Below are 12,203 nucleotides of genomic sequence, written 5' to 3' on the forward strand. Positions count from 1 at the left end.
CCTCAGGAATATTCTTTCAAACCTTCAACAATGGCAATAGAACTTGGTTCTGGGGAGTCCAGTGAAGCTGTATTTGAGGCTACTCGTGTTGCCTACAGGTTTGATCTTCTTCTAAATTATCATTTCCCAATATTAGTTCCTGGTTTTACTTACGTCAAAGAAGTTGTTGCCTTAGTTAGACTGGAATAAGTTGTTTTTGGGGTCCTAAAACTTTCTCGGCTCATTTCTCTTAAGTATATATGATTGCACCAGGGCTCATTTCTCTGCTATAAAATTAGAGCAAAACACTTTCTTTGAAACTTGTACGGTTGTAATAATTCATAATGACCACGTAATATCGCTCACTTTAAATTTCAGTTGAGATACGGTTGTACCAATTCATAGTGACCAACTAAAATTGGTCACTTCTAAGTTTCAATTGAGATCTCATAGATCTCCACTATCAGCACATTCTGATTTTGGAGGTTTAGATTTTGGGCTTAAACTTCATTTTTGCTGAACCATTCTCTTGCTATTTGAACCCTTAAAGCATATTTCTAGGTTTAGACTACATTCGATATAACCTTTTTTATTTCTGTAACAATATACCTTGTCAATTTGTTTGCAGTGCAATTGGTAGAGTTGCTCTCCTATCTGGCCAGCCACAAGAAGGTGTTGCGATTGAAGCTCGCTCTGACTCCAAAGGATACTATGAGGAGACTACAAGCGATATTAATGGAAATTATCGACTGAGAGGGTTACATCCAGATGCAACATATGTAATCAAAGTGTCGAAAAAAATTGGTTCAGGCAACAACAAAATTGAACGTGCATCTCCAGAGTCGGTTTCTCTTAAGGTTTGTTTCTGTTTGTCCAAATAATATTCATTCTCATCATCCCCAATTTCAACAGCAGAATTTACCTGACAATTTTCTTATTATAGATTGGTTACGAGGATATCAATGGGCTCGACTTTTTGGTATTTGAACAACCAGAAACGACCATATTAACATGCCATGTTGAAGGAAAACAAAACGAAGAACTAAACTCGAATCTGCTAGTGGAGATCAGATCAGCCATTGATAAATCTAAGATAGAGAATGTCTTCCCGCTACCACTCTCCAACTTCTTCCAAGTGAAAGGCTTACCCAGAGGTAAACACCTTGTGCAGCTTAAATCCAGCCGTCCTCTAATCTCACACAAAGTAGAATCAGAGATTATTGAAGTTGATTTCGAGAGAAATGCCCAAATCCATATCGGTCCACTTCGGTACAGCATCGTGGCAGATCATCAGAGTCAGGTAAATATATAATTCACAGAAAAAAGTCTTCCACATTTTCATTAGGCTAAATTTCTCATTGTGGTTTGATTTGTATCCGGTTTTAGGAAGTGACACCTGCGGCTATTTTGCCACTGGTTATTGGCGTTTCAGCAATTGCTCTGTTCCTCAGCATCCCAAGGTAATAATAATTTCCAAATTGTAACATTTGTAATATGAAAGATGTCCATGATTAGTAATCCACATGCTTACGAAAACAAGGTTGAAAGACATATACCAAGCCACGGTTGGGATTTCGTCTCCCGGGTTCACTGCATCTGCCAAGAGAGAACCTCGAAAAGCTGTTGCTAGAAAGAAGACGTTCTGAAGAAATATTATTTTAATCTTCGGTTTTTTTCCTTCTTTTTTTGTTTTGTTACATATCTTTAGAGTGAATTTATTCCAAACTTGCATAACTCAGATACTCTCCTCTAATCCATTTAAATTTTTAGAGAAACATTTTGCTCAACGGTTAAATTAGTCTTTTTGTTTTTTTTTTACCCATTTCATTTCTTTTAAAATGTGATTTGTGCTAGAATCCTTTTCTCTCTTACTATTTCCACTCTGTTATCAGTTTCTCTCTATTACTCTGTAAGTCGGTAATAAATGAAAAAGTTATTTGAATTTTAAATTTAGTTTCTAATTATTATTTTTATTAACGAATCTCAACAAATTTTCACTTGTACTATATGCCGTTTCTTATTTAGTTTACAATAAAGTAGGTATTAACCCGCGAAAAACCGGTAGACTGAATTTTTTTTTGATAATTTTTTTTAATAATTTATTTTGTTATTATGTTATTTATAAAGATTTTTGATTAAAAATTCAGTTTGTTTATATTAAAATTTTTGTATTTTAAAAATGTTTATTGAAAACCTGTCAATAAAACATTTGCGTGTAACGAATAAAACTGTTTAAACTTTTGTCAATTAAACGCAATCCTTGCTATAGTTGTGAAGTAAGTAAAAAAATATAACTAACATGTAAAAAAAACAACTAAATATAGCTAGTGAAAGTTCTGAAAAACTTCTTAAAAAACAACATTCATTGTTTGTTTTTGTGGGTTCCCTTACTTGTCTGTAATAAGCACCTTCAAGCATTAACTATATTCAAATCTCAACTTAGTTTTATTTTCCTAAAGAACGGTGACTAAAATAAAAATATAACTTTTTTAAATAGATAAGATACTATATCTATATCTTTTATTTTTTTATATATTAATTTTTAAAATCTAAGCCGTTAAACGGAACTGTTATATTTTATTATATTTGATTTTTGATAAAAAAAAAATTTAACCCGTGCTGGAAAAGTTTTTTGATAAAATTTGTAGTTATATAGATCTTATTCGATTAGATTTTTAAAATCTTAGCTGTTAATTTTTTTTAAAGTACAAATTAGTTTTGATTCTAAAAGATTTTTTTTTACTTTTCTACAATTTATTTTATTTTATATGTCTCCAATTTTCGTTTTTTAATTAATTATATTTATTTAATTAGTTAATTAATTTTAATTAAGTTTTTCTAATGACAATTGAATGTAATTTTTTACACATTTTAAGGTTAATTTCATATTTGTACTTCCCAATTAATATAGTAGGATATTATACCAAAAACAATTTATTAGGATAAATAATTAGATACCAAAAGTTCTTTTTAATCAGAATTTATATAGTTGACATTTTATAACTTATTAATTTTCAATTAAAAATTGTTATAAAATCATCCAAAATAATCATTATGTTAAAATTTTCTTTGGTAGTAAGTATTAAAGATAAAGATATATCTATATATATATATATATATTCATTTATTTATTAATTTTCATAATTTTACAGAAAATAGTATTGTACTTTTTTCAAAGTCATTAACTAATACTGACTGAATCCCTAATAGTATGATATATATATATATATACTGATTTATTAATTTATTTCATAATTTCACATAAACTAATATTACTTTTTTAAAAAGACATTAGTTAACTCAATCCCTAATAGTTGAAAATTGATGATTAGATCACTAGATCATATTTTTATTATATTCATAGCTGATTTATTTATTTATTTTCATAATTTTACATAATTAATATAGTACTTTAAAAAAATTCATTAGTTAATGCTCAATCCCCTATAGTTGAATACTGATGATTAGATCACAAGATCCTATTTTCTCTTATATATTTTTTTTTCATAATTTCACGTCATTTAATATTGTACTTTTTCAAAGTCATTAATTAACTCAACCCCCAATAATTGAAAACTGATGATTAGACCACCAGATTATATTTTCTTATTTAGTATATATATAGCTGCTTTATTTCTTTATTTACATAATTTTACATAAATTGATATTGTACTTTTTCCAAAAAGTCAATAATTAATGCTCAATCCCTTATAGTTGAAAACTGATGATTAGATCAGTAGATAATATTTTTATCTTTAGTATATGTATATGGATTGATATACAACTCTAAAATGATAATTATCGTTGGAAAAGAATGGAAGAAGACAAAATGAATCATCATACGATTACATCAGAGGATATTTTAGTAGAGATCCTTCAATATCTTCCAACGAAACAACTTGCTAAACTCAAGGCCGTGTCGAAACAATGGAGATCGGTGATCGAAACAACCTATATGTCCCACAAACGTCTCGTTAGATTGGGATTACCAACCCCGAACACGAAACTTCTTGTTGTTCATCATCAACTGTCACCAGATTCTGACTCGACAACTTTGCTTTTGAAGACTTTTTCTAGAGATCACGACAACAACGGACGAATCAGTCTTTCTTCTTCGAGTTCATACCCTTTTCCTGATAATCCAATCAACAACGTCGAATGTCGAGGCGAAACCACCCAAATCTTAGGAACCTGCGACGGATTGGTCTTAGTTGGGATCTACGGTTTTAGGTACATTTACTTAATCAATCCAACAACGGGAGTGCATCGAACACTCTCTCCACAATTATCGCAGTGGCCCACAAATAATTATGAATTCCATAGTCGCGTAAATAATCCAACGATTAGAAAGGATCGGACACTTTTTCAAGGAGATATTAAGTTCTATCAACAAGGTACGTCGTTCTTTTTGTTCAATAATTAATTGATTATTATAGATTTGGATCTGATCATCACTATATAGTATCTGCATACAGTATACGTATAATATATGTAATGTTAAAGATGCACGATGGAGTTAAATATTAATATATATATAGGGATGATATATCATGCATGAGAACAGAATAACATATATATATATATATTGATAACATATATAATTATATATGATGATTGACGTTATTGAATCTCCACGGGCACAATTAATTAAGTAAATTGACCAAGCTTTTTTTTTTTTGGGATAAAAGATCAATTGACGAAGTTTAATTTGTTATGTAAAGATTTATATTCATGTACATGCTACTTAAAATGATAGATAAGTTTTGCAGAGAGAGAATGTATAAAAGATATATATATATATATATAGAGGATATACATATTTGACCATTCCTTTCCTTCTAACGTGGGTACATATTTTTGTTCATTTTGAAGTTGAATTATTGGCCCTAATGCCACTCTCCGTTGGATTTGGAAAAGACATTATTACAAAATCATACAAGGTCATTTTGATGTACTCGGAAAAATACCATATTCGTGGAATTGGATGTTTTAATAGCCGTTTCAATGTTAAAGTTATATCCCTTGATAATGGCGAGCAAAGAGACGCCGGTTGGTACAGTTCAGATGCCTACAATATTTGCTATGAACAAACACCCGTCTATGCAAACGGATCACTCTTCTGGTTTACATTATATTGTTATATTTGGAAAGATAAACCACTTTCAGAATTACCTTCGCATCTGTTAGCTATTGATCTACACACTGAACAATTTCGATGGGTATCACTACCGAAATGTTACACCCGTTACTCTCGTGGTGTGCAAATGTGGAGCCTAAATGAACGTTTGTGCTTATCAGATGTGCTAAACATACAATGTTCTTCGGAGTTAGACGTTTGGAGTTTACAAAAAGAAGATTCTTCTACTCAAAATTGGGAGAAATTATTTTCTTTTAATATTTTGGATATCAGTAGATTAGATGCAAAATGTTGGATGCTTGGTCTAAGAGCTGCTTACTTTCGAAGGATTGAAAAGGGCCAAGATCAAGTGTCGTCTGATATTCTAAGAACGGCTATTTGTTATTCGCCGACTATGATTTCTCCGTAAAGTTTGCTGCATTGATGTTGTTTCTACCTTCTCTTGATTTAATATATCAAAACCTTTTGAGTTTTTAACATTAATTACAAGTACAACTCTACAAGTAGAAAGAAAAGTTGTTGATTTACTCGGAAAGAGAAAAAAAAATGTTTGCTTAGCAAAAAATGTATATTGTAAGTTCTATTTATAATTGGAATGATATGATATTTTAAAAATGTAGTATGTTTCTTATTTGTATTTTATTAAGAGCTACGATTGAATTCAAATTATAATTGCTCATGGTCAGTATTGGCATTTTCTCTACGTAAATAACCTTTAATTTTTCTACCCTATATATTTCTTTCCGCATAAAAAAAAAAAAAAAAAACATTTTCCCTACGTTCATAACAAATTTGATGAAAATGTTTTGTTTGCTCTAGTTATATGGTGGGCTTGGAAGTGGCATTGTGGAAATATGTTTGGGAAAAACAGAGTATGGCAGGACCGGATGAAGTTCATTAAGGAGACTGTGAAAGAGGTTGTTGTAGCTTGTCGGGGGAGTGTGGGAGCCCGTCGGGAGCGAAGGGAGATTCTAGTCAAATGGGTAGCTCCGCCAGAGCGGTAGTTTAAACTCAATACTGATGGTGCCTCTCGTGGGAATCCGGGTGTTGCAGCTGCAGGTGGGGTACTAAGGGATGCAGACGGGGAGTGGTGTGACGGTTTTGCATTACACATAGGACAGTGTTCAGCTCCCTTGGCAGAGTTATGAGGCGTCTACTACAGGCTTCTTATGGCTTGGGGACAAAGGATCATGAGAGTTGAGTTGGAGGTTGACTCAGAAATGGTGGTGGGTTTTCTAATGACAGGGATCATGGAGACTCATCCGCTGTCCTTGCTGGTGCGATTGTGCCATGGCTTGTTATCAAGGGACTGGGTAGTCCGTGTGAAACATGTGTATAAGAAAGCTAATTGTCTTGCCGATGGATTAGCGAACTATGCTTTTACTTTGCCTTTAGGCTTTCATTCTTTTTGTACGATTCCGAGTGCTGTTGCGTCTCTTTTGCATAATGATGCTTTGGGACCTGCGTGTCCTCGTAGTGTTCATATTGTAAACGATTGAAACTTGTCTTTTGAATAATACTCTCGGGGAGATTTCTCCCTGCTAATTTACCCAAAAAACATTAAAAAAAAATAACAAATTTGATGACGAACAGGTTTAACGACTACACAAAAAGAGAGGAAGAAAAAAACTCAAGAGTTAATTCGAATTTTTAATAACGTAACGTAAATAGTATCATATCAATGTCTTCACTCTTGACCTAAAGAAATTCAATAAAATAGTAATAATGTATCCCACACAATATGTAACCCCTCAAAATAAAATAAAAAATCTAACAAAATACGTAATACAGATAAAAATTAAAGCGACAAAGGTATAATTAAGAACTGGGCATCATTTTGTATGTTTCTGAAAAGTAAGAGTTAAGATATATGTATTGGTGTGCACATGATCCAATGTTCGCCGTAATCCCTTTACAGGCGCACTGTGAGAAACCCGGTTAACTGCTGAACACAGGTCGCATATAAAACAAACGAAAGCGGATTACATACTAATCGTGTCCAAACCACACGCGCGCATTTATTAATTGGGACTGTTTTTATAACACTGTCCGTCCACCTACGATAGCCGGTCACCAGTTCAAGGTATTTTAATTAGCAAGAATCCCATGTGTTCATCACTCTTAATTCTCTCTAACCCTAATTAAAAAATCTCTCTCTCCCCCTCCCTCTGTTTAATTCGTTTTGCTTACTTGGGAGGTTTGGTTATGGAGAATGCTGGTGCTGGGGTGCCGTTTTACGATTTAGGGCAAACAAGGGTTTACCCACTCTTCTCTGATTTCCACCATCTATCGGCGGAGAGGTATCCGGTAGGGTTCATGGATTTACTTGGTGTTCATCGTCATTCCCTCACCCATACGCCGCTGATGCACTTTCCCACGACTACACCTAAATCGTCCTCGAGCGAAGCTGTGAATGAAGATCATGAAAAGAAGAGAGACAACGAGGAGGAAGANTCGTTTTGTTTACTTGGGAGGTTTGGTTATGGAGAATGCTGGTGCTGGGGTGCCGTTTTACGATTTAGGGCAAACAAGGGTTTACCCACTCTTCTCTGATTTCCACCATCTATCGGCGGAGAGGTATCCGGTAGGGTTCATGGATTTACTTGGTGTTCATCGTCATTCCCTCACCCATACGCCGCTGATGCACTTTCCCACGACTACACCTAAATCGTCCTCGAGCGAAGCTGTGAATGAAGATCATGAAAAGAAGAGAGACAACGAGGAGGAAGAAGAAGAAGAAGAAGAAGAAGAAGAACAGCAACATAAGACATATAAGAGGTGAGCTTGAGCGTTTGTTTTCGTTTTCCTTTTTTGAAGTTTATTTCTTTTTCACAGAGATCACTTGGTTCACATAAATTAAGAATCAGAGAAAAAAATTATATATATGATGCTTGCTGAACTATAGGGATTATAGGTTTAAAACAACTAAGACTAGTGAAAAGACGAAGTTGAAGGTGCCAAAAGTGTCATTCATCACCAAGAGTGAGGTTCTTAATCTAGATGATGGTTACAAATGGAGAAAATACGGTCAAAACCTGTCAGAAACAGCCCTTTTCCAAGGTAATAATATTAAGCTTCCTAATTTACTGTGTGTTCTTTCGGATAAATAAAATTAATTAACATTATATATGAGCTAGATTTACAAATTTTGATGGGTAGTTTTTTTCTTTTTTTCTCCTTTGCAAGGAATTATTACCGTTGCACAACAACTTGGTGTGACGTGAAGAAGAGAGTGGAGAGATCATTCAGTGATCCAAGCAGTGTAATCACCACTTACGAAGGCCAACACTCTCATCCTCGTCCAGTACCCAAAGGAGACAGCCTTGGATTCAATGGCTCAGCTTCTAGAGCCCACTTTGGCCTCCCTACACTCCCTCCTCAGCTTTTAGATTACAACAACCATCAACAACAAGGGCAGTCTTCTTTTGGAGCTGGGTACATTATCCGGCAAGAAAAAGGATCTGATGATGATGATCATGATGATCCTGTAGTGAAGAAGAGTCGAACTCGGGATCTGCTGGATGGAGCTGGTTCAGTCAAAGAACATGGCCTTCTTCAAGATGTTGTTTCCTCTCATATCATTAAGGATGAGTGTTAGTTAATCGCTTGATGACGTATCTAGCTAGCTAGCTAGGTTTATTTTATCTAATTCTCGTAAAAACAAACCATGTAGGGTAATGTTCGAGCTGTCATACGTATTTGATCATGATGAGTATTATGGGTTTTTTTTCTTTTCTTTTTTGTATCAAATGAGAGAAATTGAACTTATTTAATTGATATTTATTACTTTAACTTAGAGTACCCGCTTGATCAAGGATCAAAACACTGATTAAGCATATATACTGAACCGCACCACATTTAGGTTAATTATTTTCACATTTTCTGTGTACATGTCTTACTGATCGAGCAATTAGTAGTCACTCTAGTAGTGTGTGGATCGTCGAACTGATATCCGACCTCGAGCAATGTACAAGATTTTGAGAGCAATAACGCTATATTAGCTAAGGTTCAGTTAGGTTTTAATTCTCTGTATATTATAGCTAGAGACGAGATATAAAGGTAAAGATAATTGATTGATTGATCTTTAAACAGAGAACGTAAATTCCGGGATTGATGATGCTTTTCTTAGTTATAGCAATTAATTTTTGATTACTGACTTTTGAATACAGAGAAGCATAATAATTTGATGGTTCAAAGGGAATATTGATGTGGAAAAACAAAACTTATGTTGCATAGTATATTTTAGCTAGTATATATATATATATATATATATTCATGGATCAAACCGGAAATGGGACGGATCAGTATATATCTAATTACGATGGGGAAATAAATTATTCACTACATACTTGTGTATTTCATGAAAGTCAAGCAAGTGTCAGTGTCATCTGCTATTTTATACTTTAACGTTTTCTTTTTGGTTTTTATTTTATAATCGTGGTTTCTTTTAAAATACAAAAACGAAAATAAAGGAGTAAAACAAATTCAAATTCTGACCTAACCTCTAATTAATGATCTTTTTACTTTTAAGAAAAGGACTATATATGACACTCTTCATAGGCATGTTTGTTAAAATTTTGAGATTCGTTCCGTCTTCAAGCTGTTTGGAAGCAGTGTTTGAATTGAGTCAAACCTTATAAAGACCACATGCGCACACTATATGACCATTTCTATAATAGAAATGTTTGGTTTCGTCACCTTCTGTTCCAAATTTCATCTCGTCGATCGTGTCACATGGTCTTTAATTTGCTACAAGCTAAGTAGAGACAGACAATGGTTCGAAAAACCTAGAAAAGACAAGTACTTATCAAATCACTACATATCTTCTTAAATTGTTATCAATAAAATCTAATAGTAATTAATAAGTTTTAAATAAAAATTTGAAGATTTTAATTATAAAAAGTTAGTTAGATTTTATTTCATTTGATACATAGCACTATAGCAGTTCTGTGAATTTAAACTAGATTAGATTTCTTAGCTATATTGTATTGTATTTTTAGTACATACAGATTTTTTCCTCTTTTATCTTTCTCTTATATCATTGTTTTCCTAGTGCTTTTTGTTTTCCTACAGTTAGCATATATACAAGAGACAGATAAGGTTTAAAGAAGGATTATTAAAAATTTTGCAATAAACAAAAATTGAATCTTGTGTTGTCAATTGTCATACTCAAAAGAAAAAAAAATGTCATACTATGTTCGTCATTGTTTACGTCCATGGCCTAGGGAGGACATCACAATTTCTGGTTGCTTATGTTTCGGACCCAATACGGAGAAGACCTATGGAATCTTCAACAAAATTTTCACGGAAAACTACTCGGAGTCGGCTTTGAAAGAATTAAAGTCGGATCCAGAGCTAAGAGTGAATGTGATGGAAAACATCATAGCAACTTTCAATTGTGAAATCCATTATGGGATCATTAAGGAGAACATAGGTTTCGCTATATGGATGATCGGTGAATATTCATCATCTATTTCAGAGATCGAAAACGGATTATATGTTATCAGACGAAGCATTGGAGAGCTGCCTTTCCCTAATTCATCTAATGATGGCGATGATGTTCTAAAATGCAATTGGTTTGAAGAGTGTCGTCGAAGGCTACTCATCGATGGAGATGCTAAACTCCGAATGCAAGTAGCTATCGCACTAAGCAAACTTATCTATAAACAAAAAGTCTTTATTCGTGCAAGAAAACTCAGACAAGTACGAACGGAAGCTGTTAGGATATTAGCGTCGATGCAGTTGCTGCCTAAACCGGTCGTCAATATGGGACGTGGGACTATCGATTTTTACAGTGGGGAAATAAGGAGATGCATGAGATCTATATGCCATGGAGATAAAGAGCTTAAACGAATTTGTGAAAAAGCAAGTGGTGAGAATTTGATTAGCTTGCTTTCCAAGAAATTGCAAGAAGATCAACAAAAAGATTAGGATGACCAAGCGTTGTATCAGTTGGTAATTAAGCAACATCAATCATCTAGCTTCTTCGTTATTAAACTAAATCCACACACACATATAAAAGGCGGTTTCGTTATTATTTTCTTAATTATAATTCTAATTTATTTTTTCTTAACTATGGCATAGGAAGCAATCTTTTTCGAGTCGAAGGACGATGGTCAAGCATAGGAGACAGGGAATGTATGGTTATGCACTTATGTGCAGTTAAGTCCATACTAGGGAATCGGGTGGTGTGCTATTTTAATTAAAAGTCTTTTGTCTTTATATTTTAAGTCATCCTTCATGAAACATTAAATTTGATGCTTGCAATTTTACTCAATACTACATATTCACCCGTGGTACACCGCAGAACTATATTTATTAATAAAAAATAGTTCATGTAATTTGTTTTATAGATTAACTATATACATAACTAAAGTTTTACTTTTTAAATGTACAACCTTACAAATATATATCTATTAGGTAGTGTAAAATTGTTTTGTTTGAAGTTTATTGTTTTTACTATAGGAACTATATCATATAATTGTTTTTTACTTTTTAAATATACAACCTTACAAATATATATCCACTACGTAGTCGTGTGAAAATTGTTTTGTTTAAAGTTTTTTTTTTACTATAGGTACTATATCATATAATTCATTAAGTAGTGATTTATTAAAGGAAAAACTGTTTGTTTCTTTTTATTTTTCAATTTAAAGATAGTAGTATTGTTATTATATTGTAATATTCTAATATATATGTATAGTATAATTTCTGTATTGCAATTTTGTATGATTTTTTTTTTAACATCTCTGATTCGATCATTCATCATAATTTATTCATAAATATAGAAAGTTCTGTATGTTTAATAATAAATATAGTTCCGATTGTTTTGGAAAGTTGCAAATATTGGGGTGGGGAGAATAATTGTTTACAAAAATTGGAAACCTTATCATAATTTAATAAATTGTAAATTAAAAATTAAAAATATTTAATGTTAATGACATGATTGTAAATATGTATGAACTTCAGGATTTATTTCATTAATATCTCCAAAAATGTATATATAGATCATTTTCTTTAACTATTGTCTCATAAATCATAATTAAGCGATTTTTATCGTTGCTCCATGGAAATCGAGAGAGTTAAA

The 12,203-nt window shown here is 32.7% G+C and overlaps 3 protein-coding genes across 3 annotated transcripts in view; all 3 read left to right on the forward strand.

Annotated features, from left to right (window-relative positions):
• Nucleotides 1–1,879, forward strand: part of LOC104699645 (nodal modulator 3-like) — a 9,161-nt gene extending 7,282 nt beyond the window's left edge. Inside the window, exons 23-27 of the mRNA XM_010414982.1 lie at nt 7–98; nt 608–836; nt 923–1,279; nt 1,366–1,439; nt 1,520–1,879. Coding sequence (XP_010413284.1) covers nt 7–98; nt 608–836; nt 923–1,279; nt 1,366–1,439; nt 1,520–1,625 — 858 coding nt within the window. The 3' untranslated portion in view covers nt 1,626–1,879. The remainder of the gene's footprint in view (nt 1–6; nt 99–607; nt 837–922; nt 1,280–1,365; nt 1,440–1,519) is intronic.
• LOC104699646 (putative F-box protein At1g71320) lies at nt 3,794–5,540 on the forward strand. Its single transcript, XM_010414983.2, has 2 exons — nt 3,794–4,373; nt 4,852–5,540. The coding sequence occupies exons 1-2, from the start codon at nt 3,794–3,796 to the stop codon at nt 5,523–5,525; spliced, it is 1,254 nt and encodes a 417-aa protein (XP_010413285.2). The 3' UTR covers nt 5,526–5,540.
• On the forward strand, nt 7,599–8,714 carry LOC104704134 (probable WRKY transcription factor 68). Its single transcript, XM_010420265.1, is given in 4 exon segments — nt 7,599–7,894; nt 8,031–8,143; nt 8,146–8,176; nt 8,303–8,714. Coding segments are annotated over 4 exon segments (852 nt in total).

Source organism: Camelina sativa, chromosome 7 (genome assembly GCF_000633955.1).
Source record: "Camelina sativa cultivar DH55 chromosome 7, Cs, whole genome shotgun sequence".
In the NCBI taxonomy this organism is placed as follows: Eukaryota; Viridiplantae; Streptophyta; class Magnoliopsida; order Brassicales; family Brassicaceae; genus Camelina; species Camelina sativa.